General features: G+C 33.2%; 1 protein-coding gene across 2 annotated transcripts in view; it reads left to right on the forward strand.

The window, feature by feature from the left end:
- The window catches only part of GLRA3 (glycine receptor alpha 3), a 141,412-nt gene that overhangs the window by 70,307 nt on the left and 48,991 nt on the right, over positions 1 to 22,114 (forward strand). For both annotated transcript variants that reach the window (XM_033134602.1, XM_033134603.1), the window contains 2 exons: positions 1,549 to 1,772; positions 13,744 to 13,826. In XM_033134602.1, coding sequence (XP_032990493.1) covers positions 1,549 to 1,772; positions 13,744 to 13,826 — 307 coding nt within the window. The remainder of the gene's footprint in view (positions 1 to 1,548; positions 1,773 to 13,743; positions 13,827 to 22,114) is intronic.

The following is a 22,114-nucleotide window of genomic DNA, read 5'->3' on the forward strand; positions in this document are numbered from 1 at the left end:
CCAACAGGAAATTCTTTACTAGTCAGTTTTCCCCCCCCGGCAGGTATCATTATAACTTCTCTTGTTTTAGCCTTCTCCTATATATATGGCAGAGAGAAACTGACTAAAGTTCCTTTAGTGGTAGTTAGTACTGAGGTACAGACAACAGAACAGTGAGGGACACAAGAACTGGCCACCAACCAAGGAGGTGTGCTTTGCGGTGCTCTGAACTCTAGGCTAGGGGAGGATGACCTGTCCTTGGCTGGTAGAAGCTTATTCATATATACCCATTTGCACGTTCTACTGATCCACATGTCTGGTGAGATTTCCACATTATCATGAGCTTTGTGATAAAAAAAGCTGAACAGGGGCAACTACAAAGCAGAAAATATATTATTATATCTGGTGTATAACCTCAGCTACAGTTAGAAGATAGGTGTCTCAGTACACAAATAATGATCAAGGGAACATACAGATTTGTAACATGCACTAAAAACTCTGATTTTGACCTACCTACAAGATAAGCCATCTATCAGGTCTGATATTATGGAAGCTTCTTTATGATTATTTGGTTACTATATTCTGATGACTGATAATTTAGTATTAAAGGAATAAAAAAGTAGATGAAAACTGATGTTCAGTTTCTCTGAATATCTCCAGCCTTGGCTATTTTCCATGCAAATGTAGTTTTCTTAAAATGTTCACTTTACTCATGCTTACAATGAAATCTATAAGTTTAAATCATTTGCTCATTTCAAAAAAGTCTAAGGGGAATTGTATTTATTATAAAGTCATAGATAATGCTTATATTTATACACTGTGTACAAATACCACACATACACCTGATTCAATCTTTGTCATTTTATATACTAGTCCAGAAATTGTGAATAAGAATTTGGCTGAAGTCACTGACTCTTCACCTTTTTAACTTAATTATGAAAGTTATAATTTGGAAATCTCACTAGCTAAATCTTCTTAAAGAATTACTGGCAATAATGTTCCTTTTTATTCTTTTATTATTCCAAAATCACCTGTTATTTTCCCCAAGTCACCTATTTTATGGAATTGACATACTATATTGAACATGAGAATATGTCTTCGTTATAAAGAAGTATATATGGTCATTTTTATAAAATAGACTGCTTTCAGGAATATTTCACTAACTACATTCTAGATACTATTAGATAGCTACTAAAAGAAATAGTGCTAAAAAAGAAACACGAAGCTGAAAATATTTTACAGAGTCTAATAACAAGCCAGTATTTTATTCTGACAAACCAGGAGAGTAAAATTTGAATGGAATAGCAAAATATAAGCATGATAAAATTGTGCTCTTCTGTGGCCTTTCTTTGGAGGTATATAGATGACTAAAAATATGGGCAAAGCCTCACAATGAAAATGACTCCTATCAATAGTAATGGGTGATGATGGTGGGGGATGGAAATCTCACAAGGGTGTCAGTGGCTTTCGTTATAATTCAGAGAAGTCCAAAGAATAGCACACAAAATTCTAAACATTTTAAAGCACAGGTTTTTTGTGTTTTGTTTTCCCTTTCTTTCTTTATCGCAGGATTACAGGGTAAATATCTTCCTTCGCCAGAAGTGGAACGATCCTCGCCTTGCATACAGTGAATATCCTGATGACTCTTTAGACCTAGACCCTTCCATGTTGGATTCCATTTGGAAACCTGATTTGTTCTTTGCCAATGAAAAGGGTGCCAACTTTCACGAAGTTACTACAGACAACAAATTGTTAAGAATTTTCAAGAATGGAAATGTTCTTTATTCAATAAGGTGAGTCATAAATTCCTGATTTTAATGAAAAAGTGGTCTTTTGTTTGTTTTTAGTGAGTGTTTTGAAATTTTTTGAGTAAGTGCTTTCATTGTTCCACTTGAGTTCCTTTAACATACCATTTCCCAAACATGTCTAAGCAACAATAACTGACCCAAGTTCCAGATCCAGGAATTATGTGAGTAATTCTTGAAAATCCACTTTTTAAACAAGTGGCCCAGGTAGTTAACATCAGCAGAGTTGGTGGGTGGTTTAAAGACAAATTGAATGGTAGCTGAATCATACATTGCGATTATATTTTTATGTCTGAATATGCCTTTAAATATTTAAAGGTGAAGAAATACTTAGATTTGGTTGTCTGGGATCCATTTTCCAAAAATTATTCATCAGGTATGTGTGTTTTTTTAGATCTCCTTGGGCTTCTCTGGTCATCCTTCAGAAAAGATCTCATTTACACCTTAGTTATTTATTATGCATTTCTCAGAAGACCATGTAATTTTTAAAACTAATACTAAAACACAACAATAATTAATACCAAAATATAAACACCAATAATAAAATTTCTTGACAGTCGAACTTTAGTACTTTAGAACTCATTCAACTTTGTTTATTAAATATCAAACAGGTATAAATTCAGTAAATAACTTGGGGATTTGTGTCACAACTGAAAAATATTCTGAAATAAAATGATTATCTTAAATTGTCCATAGTTATTTTCTTCATTTAATTAAATTAAAAAAAAAAAAAAGGAAGTCAGGACCAAAATTCATGTCATTTTTTTAAGAGAAAAAGAATATGCTCAATTTCTAGCTATAGCCAACAGTTTCAAAAATATATGTGATACCAGAAACATGTTTTAAGAGATATCAAGGTGAAAATAATGAGGCTTCAGGCTGAATATTAATTCCTTATATTTTATCTCTATGTTTTCCTTTTGTTAACATTTTTTTTTTCTCATCAAAAAAGGGATATTTGATTCTGAGTTCATCTGCCCAATATGAGGGATAGATACTATTTTTACCAGGTAACAGTATAATGTAGAAATAACGACAAAGAAAATTTAAACTTAGTAGCTTAGTGATTTAAAAAAAACTTTTTTCTACAAAAACGGTTTTATAAATAATGCTAATCTCTTCATCCCAATACATTATATCTGTTTTCATATTTTCCTATTTCATGTGCACAAATTTCCTTTTAATACATTTATTATTTCTGACGAGTGTCAAGGTGACATCACTCTAGTGTGAAGTGACACTTTCATCAGATTTCTGAAAACTAATATGCGTTAATACAATCCTGACTGATTAATTGCTACATAAGACATAAAGGAAAATTTCTGGTCTCATCACTAATTAAGCACTGTGATTTCATAGGAATGAATAACTTAATGGTAAATCCCAGGTCTAAGCAAGAGAATCTTGAACATTTTTAAAAAATTGCTAAAAAGTATAAGTATCAAAAGATAGCAGGAAGATGGAATAGACATACTTTTCCCTATTCCTTTTGCTAAGTACAACTAAAAACTTTAGACACTATCTTAAGTAGACTCCCAATGGTAGATATAAGACTAAGGATCTTGGATCTTGGGAAACAACCTGGAGGTGAATTCACAGAATTTTCTTTTTACTTCATATATCCGAGACGAGGTTGAAGAAGCCAACAATCTGGATACATCAACAAGTGCAGACAAAAAAGTCCCAATGGAGTCTAATTTCTCCAGCTAATCTAACATTCTGTAGGTGTTAGGAAAGGGACAGCCTAGCAAGACAGAGAACCTTTAGACAACTGCTCTACTCCAGTCAAACATCACAGAAAAAGATGTCCGCCCCCCCCCTCCACCCCACATACACTTAAGCCAGAAAAGCCCGCGTGGGAAGCCAGACTTCCAGTCTTGCTAGCTGGTAATAAGTCACCCAAACCCAACATGATACCTGGAAAAGCTAAATAGTGAGCTGGACTTTCATCTCCCACCAATCTGTAGTGGGTTTCACACCTTACAGTGTCAAGATAGAGACTAGATGGAGAGCCAGGAACTCCACCCTCACCAAGCAGTAACAGATACTCCTCTCCCTTCCTGCTGGGATAGTTTCAGAGGAGTCTTAGGGGAGAGTCAAGACTTTCAAAATTACTCACCAATAATTTTCAACAAAGGAGCCATAAACAAAGGAGCTCTCCACAATAGAGAAAACCAATCCTCTTCAATAAATGGTGCTAGGACAGTTGGAAAGCCTTGTGCAAAAGAATGAAACTAGACTGCTATCTGTCACCATACACCAAGATTAACTCAAAATGAATCAAAGACCTAAATATAAGACCTGAAACAATAAATTGCATAGAAAAAAAATAGGTACTAAACTTATGGACATTGCGTTCAGAGAGGATTTTTATGAATTTGACCTCAAAGACAAGGGAAATAAAAACAAAACTAAATGAATGGGACTATTTCAAACTAAAAAGCTTCTGCACAGCAAAAGAAACCATCAACAAAACAAAGAGTCAACCAACTGGATGGGAGAAGATATTTGCAAACAACACCTCCAATAAGGGGCTAATATCCAAAATATATAAACACATACAGCTCAATAACAAAAAAACAAACAATCCAATTAAAGAATGGGCAGAAGACCTGAAGAGATATTCTCCCAAGAAGGCACACAAACAGCCAACAGATATATGAAAAAATGCTGAACTTCTCTATCTATTAGGGAAATACAAATCAAAACCACAGTGAGATACCACCTCACACCTGTTAGAATGACTATTATCAACAAGACAAGAAATAATAAATGTTGGAGAGGCTGTGGAGAAAAAAAGAATCTTCATATATTGCTGATGGGAATATAAATTGGTACTGCCATGACGAAAAACCGTCTGGAGGTTCCTCAACAAATTAAGAATAGAATTACCATACAACCCAACAATCCCTCTTCTGGGTATCTACGAAAAAAAAATCTGAAGACATTTTCTAAACCGAAAGGAAACAATAAAAGAAGGAACACTGGCACATCAAGAAGGTAGAAAGGAAACAGTAAGTGAAAATATGAGTAAATACAATAATAGATTTTTCTTCTCATCCTGAGTTTTCTAAATTATATTTGACAGTTGAAGCAAAATTATAACATTGATGGGGGGATGAAAAGTAACAAATAAAGAAACATTTTAAAATAAATTCACTGTCAGAAATTAATAAGACTGGTAACATTTAATGTTGTCTACTGCCCTTTCTGTGGGCACATGACTTGATATTAACACTTTGTAAAGATGATTTGTTAGGATATATAAAAATATAAAATTCATTTATCCTTCTAGAATGCAGCAATTCTAGTTCTAGGAATTTACATTACTAATGTGTTCATGTGTACATAAGACGCAGGTTTTGCACTCCAAATTCACCCTTTTGCAAATCAAATCCACCCTTTTGTAAATAAAATTCACCTTTTGCAAATCAAATTCATCCTTTTGCAGGTCAAACTTTTCCACAAAAATGTTTTCTTAATCTTTCTAATAAAAATAAATCCAATGTTAAGTTATTATTAAAATTAAACATTTCATTGCATGTATTTAATAATAAACAAATTACTTATTTAACATCAGAAATACTTATTTACTTATATGTAGCTTCATTTATAATGGTCCTCCTGCTGCTGCTCGTGGTAATTTCATATTCATATTCATAAAATAATTATGACAATCTGTATGAGTAATAGTTGCAATGGAATGATTAATAACATCCACTAAATGTTCATGGTTTGATGGATCAGCCAAAATATTTCTTGCACAGAACTTAATGTTTGAAAAAACTTCTTCAATGGGGTTCATCATTGGAGAGTATGGTGGTAGAAATAATAAAGTGTGTCTTGTCTGACCAACAAGGTCACGTACTTCCTGGGTTTTGTGGAGGCTAACATTGTCCCAAACAAACCACACTTCTTCCAGATAATCTTCATCCAATTTCTGCAATAATCTCTGAAGAAATTTGCAAAAAATATTTGAAGTAACTGTATAATGTGCAATTACTTCATGCCACACCAATCCCTGAATGTTTATTGCTGCAATTTAGAGAAACATTTCATCTTCTAACCGTTGGCATGGTCACAGGAGTTGGTGTTTCGATCTCACCTTTGTTTTTCAAAAATAAAGTTCTGCACAAGAAATATTTTGGCTGATCCATCAAACCGTGAACATTTAGTAGATCTTATTAATCATTCTGTTGCAACTATTACTCCTACAGATTGTCATAATTATTTTATGAATATGTATATGTATATGAAATTACCACGAGCAGTGGCAGGAGAACCATTATACATAAATGAAGCTATAAGTAACTATTTCTGATGTTAAATAAGTATTTTGTTTATTATTAAATAGATGCAATAACATATTTAATTTTAACAATAACTTAACATTGGGTTTATTTTTATTACAAAGATTAAGAAAACATTTTTGTGGAAAAATTTGATGTGCAAAGGATGAATTTTATTTGCAAAAGGGTGAATTTGATTTGCAAAGGGGAGGGCAAAACCTACACATTTACAAAGATGGCCACTGCACCACTGAAATAGCAACAATAAAAAAGGCCCTATATATTCCAAGAACAAGGCAGAACACACTGATAGTCCCATATCATGAAATATTCTGCATGAGATAGACCTAAATGTATTCATAAGGAAAAGCTTCCAAATATATTTCAATTTAAGAGAAATGTTTTATGTTTATTTTTACTTAAAACACTCTATATATGTAAGCTTAACTGTATGTAAAAATACACATATATGTAAATCCATGCAAGAAGTTGAGAAGGATGCCCAACAATTGGTAGAGAATAACCAGCTATTGAAATGAGCAGTTGAATTTGGGTAGGAGTAAAGGTGAACTGTAGATTTTACTATATCTGAGTTTATATGGTATGAATTTTTCAGGAAGACTTACGTATTACTTATAAATTGAATACATGCATTTTGTGATGGAAGCTCTTAACCTGAGTTCATGATCCTTGACTCCTCTTTGTTGTGAATTCATGATGGATATCAGGGGATCCATGATAGGGTGGAAATAAAGCAAGTTTAACTTTTATCCTGCTAATTGAAAATTAACTTTGTGAAAGGTATGATTTAATTGTGAGGCACTGTTTCATTTCAGATAGATTTTGGGTGGCATAGGTTGCAAGACTATATCATCAGGTAGCATTGAATAATGATTTTGCAGTTATAATATTGAGACTATTTTCATTGATAGAATTGAAATGCAATGTGTGTGTGTAAGTTCTATATGATTATGGATATTTCATTGTTTATATCAAGTCTTATTGGAATTGGAAAATGGTGCCATCCATTATAAATTGCTCAGATTTCTTCTAATATTTTGAGGAAAGTTATGGAATAATTCAGAATTGCATTTTTGTCTTTTAGTTTGAATTTAGATGAAGCAGATGATGTCTCTCGGCTCACAGTTTTTGTTTGCTATATCCTGGCTCACATGATCAAAGACTAAATTTGTTTCTTGTGAGTTGTTTTTGGAAATTTCACCAGACTTTGAAATCTTCAATTGGCAAACAGTTTCTTTGTTAACAAAAGTTGTGCTAGGGGAAAAAAAATCTCGTTCAATTTACAAATGGAGCATCTGTGATGTTTCATGAGAGATCTGGCTTTCCAGCTTGTTTAAAGAAAGAAGCAGAATGTCCTGGCAAACCTGACCTGTTAAACGTATCCACTTATCTTACTTTCTCCTTAAACCCACTAAAACCAAGAAATAAACTGAATAAGGAATAAAGTGACATTAACACACTGGAGGATGAAAGTCATGGGAAAGGAGATAGTGAGAAATGAATAACGAAAACATATTTTAGGAAAATTGAAAATAAATTCAATTGTGAAAACTGACTTAACAGACAGAGATAGCTGAAACCTAAGCCAAAGTGGGGGAACCCAAAAGGAAGAAACTAATATCCTCAAAGTTTTAGAAATTTGAGACAGCTAGGACTTCAGAAAGCGGGGTCTAGAAAAGAGATCAAAGAAAAAGAATTAATTTAAACTTTGTAGGAAGAACAGTGAGCCTTCTATTCCTCATTTTCTCGCCCATGTCCTTTAGACAGGGGCTGGCTACCTCTTGGCCTTCTGAATGGGACAGAACACTTCAGAAAGGCTGTGTCAAGAGTTTCAGGAGTAGGGACTCCAGGTACAGCTGACATCTGTCATTAGGCATCATACTAAGAAAATGAGGATCATATGAGGTGTGCACATTAAATGACGATACCCTTGCTCTCCCTAAAATGCTGAAAGCCAGACCTGAACTTCTAGTACTGAGCAGTAGTCAGAAGAATACACCTCTGGAAACACCAACTTGCCCAATAGAAAAATATCTACAGATATTGACATTTGAGGAACCACCAATGAAAACTCTGGGCAGCCATGTTATCATCCTACAATTAAGACCATTACTCAAGGAACATCGGCTACTAATTGAGCTCCAAATAGTTTTTAGTAGTTTGTTCTTATATGTAAATAGACATTTCAGGACATCCTATAATATTAAGAATAATAAAAAAGAAGCAGAGGCCAGGAGAAACATGCAGAGAAAATAAAGAAAAGAGAAGAAAATTAAAGAAACAAAAAGAAAAGAATGACTCAAGAGAAAATTCAGGGAATAGAAAAGATCATAAAAAAAGTCTGTTGGACACATAAGACAATTGCATGCCTGAAATAAGATACTTCTAGGAAAGGAAAAATGGAGTCATTGAGAGCATAATACGAGCAAATAGTAAACCAAAGTGGGAAAAAGATAGTAGAATATTTGGAAGATAAAGTGAAGAATTCTCCAATGAAGTAGAGTCAAGATACAAAGAAGAAAAAAAAAAAAAAAAAGGTACAAAAAACTAGAAAATAGGAGAGAAATTATATGAAAATCAGAACATCAGCACAGGTTCAACATCTGATCAGAAAGGAATAAAGGAAAAATGAAAGGGGGGCGGGGAGAGAGAGAGAGAGAGAGAGAGACAGAGAGACAGAGAGACAGAGAGAGAAAGAGACAGAGAGATTTTCTATGCAAAACAATAAATTGATAGATTACCCGCTGTGTTTAACTACTGAGAGGAACTTTGTAGCTCTGATAGGGAGTTCATACAATTTAAAATAATAATAGGGAATTGAAATTAAGTGTTTGTTAAAATGAGACAATTATTGACACTAAGAAAAATAAAATGTTATACAAAAGCTGTAATTATAGCAAAGTACAAAGTTTAACCATGAGCAATAATTACATAGTCATAACAAGTAAGCACTGAATATTAATTTAGCTATAAATGTTTATATAGCTATATTTTAAGTGGAGAGCTCAGTGTACATGGAGCGTGGTATAAAGAGAAATAAATTCCAATCTTCCCTTGTAGGAAATTAATAGACAATTTCACAAATTTAAAAATCAAGCATAATATTACAGCAATTTAGATATATGAATGTAAATTTTAGATAAATATCTAGTGAAAGGCTGCCTCTAAGGAGCTACAAATGGAAGTAGGGATGGATAGGCCAAAGGCACAATTGTTCTGTTTTTTATATGCTTTATATAACTGTTTGAACCATTAAATGATATACATGAATTATATTGATAATTTTTAAATGAAGTACTTTTAAGTGAGGGTTTTGGAGCCTGACAATGATTCCAGACTTTCAAGATTGGTATTGATTTTACTCAACTTGTAAAGCTAGCCTATTACTTATTTAAAGGATACTGACTGGGAACGCAAGACTCTGGGTCAGAGACAGAGGAATTTATTACTTAGCGCAGGCAAGCAACACAAGCATCAGCATATTTGCCTTACTTCTCCCTTGTCCTCAAGTCTCATTGGAACAATGCAACAGGCCCAGAGGGATATAACACACACCGTGGGTCTGGGTCACAGCAGTGGAACACGGAGTTGGGGGAATCCACTGCTTTTATAGCAAGATATAAGCAAGCCTTCTCTTTGTCCAGAGGAACAATGTTATCTCATCTCTCAAAATTAGCAGCTGCATAATCAACCAAAGAAATGGGAAAGGAATAGTCGAGGCCTTGTGGTCTTGATACCCTCTGCAAGAGGTACACTACGGAGCAGAAGTGGCGCAAGAAGGACTGTCTCCCAATCCAGATCCAAACTCTATAATTTACCAGCTGTGATTTCTGGCAAGTTTCTTTACCTGTGAGAGTCTCATTTTTCTTATATGCATGATAGTGAAAATATTAATTCTCTTGAGCTTGAAATAATGTATGTAAAGCACCCAGCATAATGCCAGGCATAGAATAAGCACTAAAGTTGTTAATGTTATCTTTCTAAAAAGAAAACAAAAAAACAAAACCGAACAAAAAACTAAAACACAAAACCAAAAAAATAGCTTAAATTCTGGTATTTTCCAGAATCCACAAATTAGCCCTGCAAGGACACTGGCAAGTTGTTTATCTAAGCCTCAGTTTTATCACTTGTAAAATGGGGATAGTAATAGCCTCATCACAAGGTAATGGAAGCACATCCTAGACAGTTAAATCTTATTTACTGCTTACTTTACTAATAATAGTAACACATACTAATACCACCAACTTTTCTACTTACGTTACAGAAGTATTGTTATATTAAAAATCAAATAGCAAGAAGACAGTTTATATCAAAAATTCTATGCACAGTGACTTGTCTAAGATCATAATGCAAATTCAGCTTTTATTGAAGCTAAATAGAATCACTCTGAAATTCAGTTGTGAAAAGAATTAAAGTTTACTTGTACAATAGTATATTAATTTTTTGAATACAGTCAGGCATTAATTTAGAAATAGAAAAAGCAAACTTATTATTTCAAAAGATGCTGTTTATACAAGGGAAATCAATTTATAATGCCAGAAAATCTGTTATAAGGAGAATTTTGTTTGAGTGTGATTATGTATATTTTTCTGAAGAGGCCATAGTTTCTATCAGCTTCCTAAAGGGAGCACCAACCGTGCTGAGGTTGCATTGGTGATGGGTTGATTAGCCTTATGATATCTCTACAATCAGATGACAACAAAGTTCCAAATTAGAACACTAGTTCTAATCTCCCTTCTAGCGTTCCCACAATTTAATCTCTCCTGAGGTTTACTTACTCTTTGTAGAGTCATTTATAATAAAATACCAAATAACTCAAGTAAATATATTAAAAAACCTGGGGAAATTCCTTCTATTTTCTAAAGTTTAATTACTTTCTCTTATTTCTTCTGGGATAATTATTTGTGTATATTTTACTTTAAATTTAATAACGACTAGGGGATGAAATGTTCTAATAGTGGATAAAATGTTCATTTATTGTGTTACGAAAACGTAAAATTTAAAAAGTCACATTAATTACAGAACCCATTTTCATGAAAAATGTCCCACTGCCTTTGAAAGCAATATACTTAAGACTTAAGAGCATAGAATGTAGAGCTAGACCGTCAGGGTTGCAAATTCAGCAATTTCTGCTTTGTAATGTAAGGTGAGTTAACCTCTCAATTTCCTAATCTCTAAAATAGGGATAATACAGTTTACTTGTCTTATAAATTTGTAGTAAGAATTATATATATATACAGTATTTAAAATAATTCTTACCACATAGTAAGCACAATAAATGTATATTACCTATTATGCCACTACAGATAATATTTCAGAGATGAAATTAAGAATCAATTGTTCTTAATAAATTTAGAAATATTAGGAACTAATTAAAATATTTTCATAGCCTAAAATGGAGTCAGAAAACATTGTTTTTAATACTTTAATTAATGATTGAAATAGACACCATACTCTAGGCTATGCTTGCTCAAAAATGGGCGACACTTCCATTTTAATGAGGTCAATTGTTTGTCACAGATTATAGTCATCTTTTTTAACATCACTACTTCACCAAGCCAGGACTTCTTAGGAGAAAATAAAAAACATCATATCTTGTTTATGTGTCTTGTCTCAGAAAGAGAACTTAGTGTCCTCTCTTACACAAGAAAATATTCATTTCCAAAACAGTAGAGTGTGATTAATTGTCTTTTGATTTCATTTTCTTTTGATGTGGTCAGGACAAATTACAATTTATATGTAATGTTTTGATGAACAAATTCAGTGTCACACTCACCAAGCTGACACGTATTTTTTTATCCATATGCTATTAAAGAAGCAATTGTATCATGCCTTAAACAAAAAGAAAATGTCAATAAATAAATGTTTTTCAGGATATGATTTATGACAAGAATTCTACAAACAGTGTTTTTCTTTCCCAAATAATTCCTTTCAAGCACCTTTTTTTTTTTTAAAGAATTATGTAATGTCCCTCATTTTATGCCAGAAAAATAGCCAGGATATGAATTTGACATCACACACATGGTGAGAGCCTGGAAAAGATTCTGAGAATGCTATTTACTTCCGTACAAAAGGTCATAGAATTAATTCTCCAAGCCAACATTTGAAACTGGCTGGTCAGAGAGCCTTGGATGTCTGGAAAATTAATGTGCGTATGTTCAAAATGTACTTGTGCATACACCTCTAATAAACCCTTTCACAAGACAGAGAACATTGTGTCCAACTGATTTTTGCAATTGCCTTTTTAAGAGAGAACTTTGCAAATCTACAAGATCATACTTACAGGCTCGTTTTACCTAGCTGAGCCAGGAGAAAATTGCTTTTGAAGCATGAATTCTATGCATTATTTTAGTGTGTTATGGACTCTGACGTGAATGAATTGTCAAATGATCCTTCTGGGAAGCTTAAAAATTCAGGAGCTTCACCTCTGTTCATTTATGTCTCTCAAACTATGTTAATTGGATCTTACCAAGAGTATTCACTGTAAAACATACATCCTTATAACTTTATGTGTATGGTCTGTAAAAAAATGCCATTTTGGAGAATGTGGTTACATTTACTAGGTCTGATGATTATTTTTTGTTAAAACTTAAATCGTTTTTACATGTGATTTAATTCAGTCATCTTTGTGCCCATCCTATATAATTTTGGGGAGGGAAAGATGGGAAAGTCTGGGGGTGGTAGAATGTATTAGTAATCCTTAATAACTAATATTTATTGAGCGTTTACTGTGTGTCAAGCACTTGTCTAAGCACTTGACATGTATTAACTCATTGTACTGCTCACAACATCTCTCCAGAGTAGACACTATTATTATCTTCAGTTTAAAGACGTGAGAACTGAAATTTAGTCAGGTGAAGTAATCTGCCTACTGTCATAAAGTTTAGGTAAACAAATCTACCTAGGGTGCTCATTAATACACTGAATTTTACTGGGAATACTTTTAATAAAAGGAGCTGGCTAGAGACTTCTCAGAAAAGAACTTTGTTTGAATAAACGTGGGTTTGTTTGGATCTGGGCCTCTCTTTCTCAGGTCCAGGAACTATAAATTCTGGGTAATCCCTGAAGGTGTCTTGCTAATAAAATATTCCAATAAATAAATACTCCAGAGTGATGAATGATCTGGAAGGACAATACACAAATACTTCCTGGAAGGGGGACAAAAATGAGTGGAGTGCTGGTATATACCATCCAAGTCATCTCACTTTGTGTGAAGCCAAATCAGAAGCTTGGTGATCCTGGAATGATATCACACATATTCTAGAGAGCTTTTTCTTGACCCTGATAAGACCTGGTGACACGCCCTAATCCCACAACAGGAAACTCCCCTCTAATAACTAGACCTCCAGAGTCAGAGTTTACTCCTCTGCTAAGTATCAATGGATGGTTATTGACAACTTCAGTGTAGTTAGAAAAATGACTGAAAGTTACCCCTCAGGATTGCTTCTCTGCACCCTGCCTTTCCACATTCAGAATTCCGATTCCCCGGATACTCTTGCTTCCTCAAATATGCTGTCCATGTGATTTGGGGGAAGTGTGTCTTTGGGCATTTGGTATTAATTTTATAAAACTCACGCACAAATTTGTTTTTTGAGGGTCTCTTCTGGACATACAGACTTCTTTTAGACATCTACAGCCCTCTCTTTCAGATTGACATTAACGCTTTCCTGTCCAATGGATCTCAAGAATTTTCCAATGGATGTGCAAACATGTATAATGCAACTGGAGAGCTGTAAGTACGAACAGCTTACTTTTTCTGAAGACTTTTAAAAATATAGTAGATATAAACGGTTTTTAATGTATTCTATAGATAATTTATTTTGTAATTTTTTTATCCGACCATTACCAAGTAAGCGTAGGATCTTTCACCAGGTGTTGACAGTAATGATGTCTACACACACTCTACACTATGATAAAGAAATAAATCGAGGACCTCAGAATAACAGTTTTTAAGCTTGCAAAGCAGATTTATATCTCTATACAAATCATCAAAGGTAAAAGAATAATACTCATTAAAAACACACTACCATTTTTTATTAAGTGCCTGTATATATTATTTTGTATATATTATTTCTCATACACACAACCAGGATATCGTTATCTCCATGTTTCTAGGTGTGAAATGGTCATTTTGAGCAATTGAATATTGTGCTCTGACTCATGAAGTTGTAACAACAAACTATCTGACTCCAAAGTCTGTGCTTTGAACGATTATACCGCCCTTCAGCTAATATTTATTCAGAGTGTGCTCTGCTGGGGATGTTATTACGCTATTTCAAGAGAAAAGAAATTTCTCACCCTTGTCAGAGACTTATCCAAGCTTACAAACATTCCTTTAAATATGTTCTTTCAAAGTGGATCCATGTGCATCACTGATTAATATCAAAACATAAAAACTTCACGTCCTTCTATTTCTCTGAACTTTTCTATATCATCAACCCTACATTAATTGGTTTGCTTGCTTAAGGCCATACACAAAGTATTATGTAATATTTTTTCTTGTGTACTGTTATACCTGAAACAACAATAAAAGTTTGTTTTGATATATTCCTTGAGGAGTATTTGAAGGTGGATCTTCAGACTTGCGGGCCTCAGAGGCAAGGTTTGTAGTGTGGTGGAGTTGTCACTAGATGGCGTCCCTACTTCATGGGGGAATACAGCCATCCCTATACGTTGGTTTCTCTTAAAATAAGGAAGTGGAAATGTCCATTTCTCTGATAATAATAACAGCTTCTTGTTAAATTTAAATGAATTACTTTTATAAGTAGTTCTTATAGAATAAGCATACCCATGGATAAAGTACTAAATTAAATGAATAGAAAATAAAATAATCTAGTTTTAGTTGGGGGAGCTATTTAGCAATAAAAATGGAAAGGGGCAACAAAAGATTCCCAGCAGTGTAGAGTTTTTATCCATACTACAAAGGCATTTTGGGGACAGGCTGGCTCTATATCTTGGTTGCAAAATTAGGTTTATGGGAAGGTATTGAGAAAAAAATCATATATAAAATAGTCTAAGAGAAACTCAAGAGAAAGCAGGAGATGCTGGATATTATCCAATAGACAGTGAGGAGCTGTTCAAGATTTAGGAGGAAGAACATGATTTGGTTAATATTATGCTCTTAAAGATTCTTTCAACTAAATGAACCAAGGTTATTTAGGAAGTTTTCATAATATTCCAAGACAATAATAGTAGACACTATTATAAAAGAATAAAATTAGGGACAAAGGGGAAATGAAGTAGGTAGAAACAATAGCCGTTGTACTGCATGGGAGGCAACAATTTTATCTTTAGCCTGTTAGACTTTTTTGGCTGTACCTGAAAATGAAAAAGACATGAAACAGATTAATGGGAGAAAGGGATACCAATTTATTTAATATGTTTTATGTAACATGGAATCCTTCATACAGAAATGAAGACTCAAAGGAGTGGCAAAAACTAAATGCTCTTATACTAAGTTGAACAAAGGAAAGCAATTGTGGGAAAGTAACTAAACTATGTGGGGAGGCTCAAAGAAGATAAGAATTATTTTAACAAGATCTGTTTGTAAGAATTCTGTAGCCTTTGATTCCTTCTTGAAGAATTTTGTTTGTTTTCTTTTTTCCTGGTACAGGGAACACATCTTTCACATGAGAGTTTTTATCTCCTGTTTTAAGGAAGAAAAGAGGGAGATTAGAATGCCCTTGTTGCATCTGCTGTTTTTCATGCCTTTAGTTTAAAATAATCCTGATGTTAAAGTGGCATATTTTGGGGTGGCATATTGTGCCACCCTTCATTCACTTCCATACAAAGGGGATATAAAGGCTCTAGGGACTGATACGTCAGAGCAGAGGTTAGATAAATAGAATCATATTGAAAATATTGGCAAAGAAAGAAAACCTAGATAAGAAGTAAATATTGATAAATCCAATCTTAATATATTTGAGATTAATATATTAGTCTATCAATCTCAATCATAATATATTAAGATTGATAAATTCAATCTTAACATATTTGAGAAATTTAGGTATAAAGCCAAAGGGAGGAGTTAGAACTGAGGATACACTATTAAAAGCTGTGTAGAAAGTGGTTCTATTAATAAGATGAAATTTCTGAAGGATACACTATCCAGAGGGAAACAAATGCACAAAGAACAGACGCTTAAGGAATGCCTACATTTAGAGGGTGTTAGAAAGAATTCCAGTTGTCATAGATGGTAAATTAAAATCAATAGCATTCAATCTCAAAAGAGAACAGACGGGAGATCTGTTTAACAGTACCGAATACTGTGAAATGTTTTTTAAAAAGGTGATTGAAAAAGGAGCCATTGTTATTAATGACAAAAACAAATGTCATTAGAATGATGAGGGTCAAATCTGTATTAAAAAGTTTAAAAAGTGCATGATGAGAAAGTGAGAGCAGTGAATAAATCTATGATTCCCTGAATGTTAGTTAATTTTTTATTAAATTTACTGAGGTGACATTGGTTAGTAAAATTATTTAGGTTTCAAGTGTACAATTCTATAATATACAACATCATCTATACGCTTATATTGCATTGTGTGTTCGTCACTCAAAGTCAAGTCTTAACTAAAGAAAAATGAGAAAGAATACCAGGTCTGAGGGATAGCTGGGTCACTGGACTATTTTGTTTAGGATAAGGAAACGGTACTGGGCTATTTTGCAGGACGCAAGTGCTGATATAACAAGACCTTTCATTGTTTCTGTCTTTCCCAGAACATTTCCAAATCAAATCAAAAACTCACCTTAGGAAAACAGAGGCTCTTGTTCCCTCCCCCTTGTTTCTTAATTTCTTTATCGGGACTGAGTAGATTGCCTAAAATGTCCCTTTCATATTTGAATCATTAAACACTTCCAGCCCTCTTATTAGAAATTAATTTAGCACACAATAGAGATGCTGTTTGTTTATCTCCTTTAATATATATACTAAAATCCTGTCAAAGCAGAAACTGCTGAAGTCAAATTCTTCAAGGTGATTTTTTTTAAACTCAATTACCCGCATTTTTTTTTTTTAAATAATGGCTGAAAGTGACAAGTTAAAAAATTTAAGAGATTTACTGATATATCCCCTCGCTCAAGGGAAGTAAGAGAAAAAATAAACATGTGGGATTACATCAAACTAAAAAGTTTTTTCACAGTAAAGGAAACCATCAATAAAACAAAAAGGGACCCTGCTGAATGGGAAAAGATATTTGCCAATGATATATCTGATAAGGGGTTAATATCACAAATTTATAAAAAACTTACTGAACTCAACTCCAAAAAAACAAACAACCCAATTAAAAAATGGGCAGAGGACATGAAGAGACATTTTTCTAAAAAGGACATACAGGTGGCAAACAGACATATGAAAAAATGCTCAAACTCAGTAATCATTAGAGAAATGCAAATAAAAACCACACCTCACCCCAGTCAAAATGGCTATCATCAATAAATCAACAAACAACAAGTGCTGGCGCGGATGTGGAGAAAAGGGAACACTTGTGCACTGTTGGTGGGATTGCAGATTGGTGCAGCCACTATGGAAAACAGTATGGAGGTATCTCAAAAATCTGAAAATGGAACTACCTTGTGATCCAGCAATTCCACTCCTAGGTATCTATCCGGAGAAATCCAAAACTCTAATTCAAAAAACTTTATGCACTCCTATGTTTATTGCAGCACTATACACAATAGCCAAGACATGGAAACAACCGAAATGCCCATTGGTAGATGACTGGATTAAGAAACTGTGGTATATTTATACAATGGAGTATTACACAGCCATAAAAAAGAAAGAATCCTTACCATTTGCAACAACATGAGGAAAAATATAGAGGAAAAACTGAGGGTTGCTATTTGGGAGGTGGGGTGGGGATAAGGGGGAAGGTGAGGGGATTAGAAAACAGTCAGTAACCACAAGATGGCCACGGGGTTCTGAAAATTAATTTGGGGAATGTAATCAATAATGTTGTAAAGATTTTGTAGGGTATGCGATGGACAGTTATCTCAGGACACTTATCTCATTAGGGAAACCACCTCAGGGATGATGTAGATGCCTGATCACTGCATTGTACACCTGAAGCTGAAACTGAAAAATAATGAATGTAAACTACAAGTTTGTATGTGTGTGTGTGTGTGTGTGTATATATATATATATATATATATATACTTACAAGAAGTGGAGTACAGCATTAGGAATAGAGACAGTGGAAATGTAATGGCTCTGTGCGATTTCAGAGGGGTAGTGGATCCCCCACAATGTGAGGGATATAAAAGATAAATGTCTAAGTAAAAAAAAAAGTTTCCAATTAAATATTTTGCATATCTCCTTTGGAACACCTATTTATCTGTAGATATGAAAAATGAAATTAGAATGTCTAAAGCAATGTTTTTAATTATAATCGACATTATTTAAAAAAAAGGATTTAAAAGAATTTAATCTACTGGGAAGCAAGAGCTTTCAGGAACCTAGTGTCGATTTGAATGAATTCTGACTGCAAAGGGAAAGAAAGAAAATGCTGAATAAGGTTGAGAGCTGTGAAAAACAAGCAAAAATGAAGCATAATTTAAAGGCAAAGGTTTTAATGCTTTGTGATGATCCAACTTTCTTAAATTCAATAAATGTTCAATAAGTGTATGTCAATGGTCAGGACTGCTCTGAGTGACCTGGGGAATGTTCATTCATTTAAGCATCAACTGAGAAATATCTATCAAATACCTAATATATGCCACGTAATATGTTGGGTGATAAAACAATAAATAAAACACAAAAGTCCCTGTTTTGAAGGACATCAAGAACTAGTCGAGAAGTTAGTTATGCAAATATAAAAATTCTATTAAAGATGATAAGCATATGTTAATGGCATACTGTTAGCACAAAGGAGAAAGTGACTAAGAGAACAGGACTAAGAGTGGATCTATAACTTATAAAATCATTTTGTCTCCACTAGCAAATCACACCACACCCCCAAAAGTGTACCTTCATGACTTGGATTTAAAATGCTGGATGATACAAATTCCTACTGTAGGGTAAAGAAAGTTACTGGGAAGAGACATGCAGGGAGAATCAGAGGAAGTTTCATGATAGAAATTGATGAGAAAAACAAAAACAAGTATGAGCTAAGGATAACATCGAAGAATAAAAATGGATTGAATAACTTTGAAACCAGAACTGAAGCATACTAATTCATCAAACGGAATGTGAGAAAGGAGAAAAATAGAGTAAATTAAAATATGGTATATATGAAGCACAGAAAGAGCAAAAATAGTTCTCCATATTACCATAATTAAAACAAATGCAGAAGGTTGAATTTATACATTAAAATAAAGAAATTCTCAAAATAGATGCTGACAAATATTAAGATACAAGAATATGTTGTCAACTAAAAACTTTTGTAAAACACCATGCAAAAAACTTAGGAAGAAAAAGATAGAAAAATCCATATCAAAGAAATGTGTCTAAAAAGTCAAGGACAATAATTTCAATATTAGAAAAAAATTACAGGAAAAAAATCATAAAACAAACACTTGAGTAACATGCTGGTAAAGAAACAATATGTAAATAAGCTATAATGATTATGGAAACATGTTTCATATAACTTCCAAATATATAAAACAAAAGCAGGCAGAACTATGATTAAAAAAATAGATAAATCAATAACTTACTTGAAAGTACAGATACAAATATTTGAACAAAACAATTAAGTAATTTATAGATAGAGAGAAACTCGTAGTTTCACTTGTTTGTTTTTAGCATACAAGAACATTTATAAAAATTATGTAGTAAGCCAAAAAGGAAGCTTTAATAAATAACTAAGAACCAACACATGGAATGTGATCTCTGACTAAAATGCAATGCAATCAATAGCAACATAAAATCACTATAAATTACTATATATTAACATAAATTATATATTACTATACAATAATGTATCTGGAAGTTAACAGCACATACTAAATTACTATTTAAGAAAAAAATAAAGAAAAACTTGGTACTAAATGACAATAAAAGCACTAAGTATCAAAATTTTTGATACACTGCTAAAGCAGTGTTTTGTACTAAAAATATTGAACTAGGCTTTCCTAGTTCAAGAAGACCAAAAAGGAATAACAAGAATATTAAAACAATCAGATAAAAAACCCAACGCTAGTACTTTGAAAAGTGTAAGAACCTAGACACACCACTGGAGAAATTCTTCAAGGAGAAAAAAAAATTAGGTTGCATGTGAAAAATACAGAATGAAGAGCTGGAAATAACAGTAGATGTGCCAGATTAAAAACAATAAAAGAAAAACCTGAGCAACTCTCTCTTCTCCAGTCATATTCAGTTATCTGGCATTAGAAAAGAGTATCAGGCAAAAGCTTTATTTGAATAAGGGAATGAAAAGAAATCCACCTAGATAGCTAAGTTCGTCATTAATTCATGAGAAGTTCAAAAAGTTGAGACAATAATGAGGAAAACAGAACACTTGGAAGACTTTTTCAATGATTTGCATGAGTCAAGCATAAAGATGATTCTGCCAAGATTTTTCCCAACTGTGAGGACTGAATGTTGCTTCATTTATCCACATTAGAAGAGAGCAGGTGACTTAGGGAAAAAGTGGCTCAGAAGCTGACTTTTGCTTAAACATGTTGTTTATTGTGAAAATACATTATTTAATTATAAATTTATTTTAGATTATGGGACATTTTGCAGTGGAGCTTAAATTAAGAATGGTTGTGTAAATATAGAGAAATAAAGTTAGAAATATTGCTTGAAGACAAAAATAGAAGTGAGAATTTTGAATATGGTATTACAGATGGAGACCAAAAGAGAGCAAAAGAAAGACAGCATCTCTGAGTTTAAGAAAAATGGGGGACAGAAGGAAAGAATACAATGGAGAAAGATAATGAAACTCCTTGTGGCATTTTAACAGTATGTTTCTTTAGAGGCTATTTGGCAAATATGATTAAGCTGGTTTATTCATGAAGAGCAGATTCATATAGTGCTTGCACTGAATTTCAAAAAAATTAGAAAACCAAATTACTTTTTTCAATGCTTAAGTAAAAATTTATTAGCTGCAATTCAAGTGGTGTTTATCATGATGATCTATTCTGCTGCCATTTAAAATCAAAATGAAATAACCACAGTAAAATTGAAACTTAGGTTAACCTAGAAAGCTAAATCTCATCACTGAGAATTCCACTGAAGCCAACGGAGAGAACGTGGCCTTATTTATATGTTCCAAGTTCAGACATTTCCCTTATCAAATCTAAAGGCCTGCCCCATAGTGTGCTTTATCTTCAAATCTCAACAGAGTTTTACCCGACTGCTTTTATGAAAGTTAGAGTTTCAACATACCATTTATTGCCCGGGTCTAGGACATCCTTTATTCAACAAAAGAATTCTGGAATAAATACTGTGAATTCTTGCTTTTGGGTGTAAAGAGATGGTGTTAGTTGCATTGATTTCTCATTCCTTCTAATATTCATTTTTTATGCTCAAGTTCAGACTGAAAATATAGGCCAATTACCATAACTATGTGCAGCTCAGTAGAAGCTTAATAAAACGTCAATAAAAATATTAAATATTAACTCATATATGCTACGGAGAGAATTCTGCAACGGAGCCATGCTTTCCATGAAATGCTTTACTTAATTTTTAAAATAGTGTGTAATTTTCTTGTGCAATTGCTTTTGGTAATATGTAAAACTGAGAGATGTTTCTAGAGAAGATAAGCTAAATATTAAAGTGATCACTAACCTATCTTCTCAGGACTAAATTGTTATTAGTTTACTGACATTTAGGAGCCACTGCATGATCTTCCCCCTCTCTCTTTTTTAATTGGCTAAGTAAAGTAAAGCATAAGGCTATCTTTTCAAAAAACAGATTTTCATTGATATCCCAGTTTCATTTATAAATTCATCTTGTTTGTTTCTTCATAAACAGCTAATCTATGAGGGAAGGAAACAGCTATATTATGACTTAGACTATGCCCCTAAGGAATTAAACAGAGCAAATCAATGTGCAGAAATAGGGGTAAAGAAAACTAAAGGTTT

The sequence above is a fragment of the Rhinolophus ferrumequinum genome, chromosome 18 (genome assembly GCF_004115265.2).
Source record: "Rhinolophus ferrumequinum isolate MPI-CBG mRhiFer1 chromosome 18, mRhiFer1_v1.p, whole genome shotgun sequence".
In the NCBI taxonomy this organism is placed as follows: Eukaryota; Metazoa; Chordata; class Mammalia; order Chiroptera; family Rhinolophidae; genus Rhinolophus; species Rhinolophus ferrumequinum.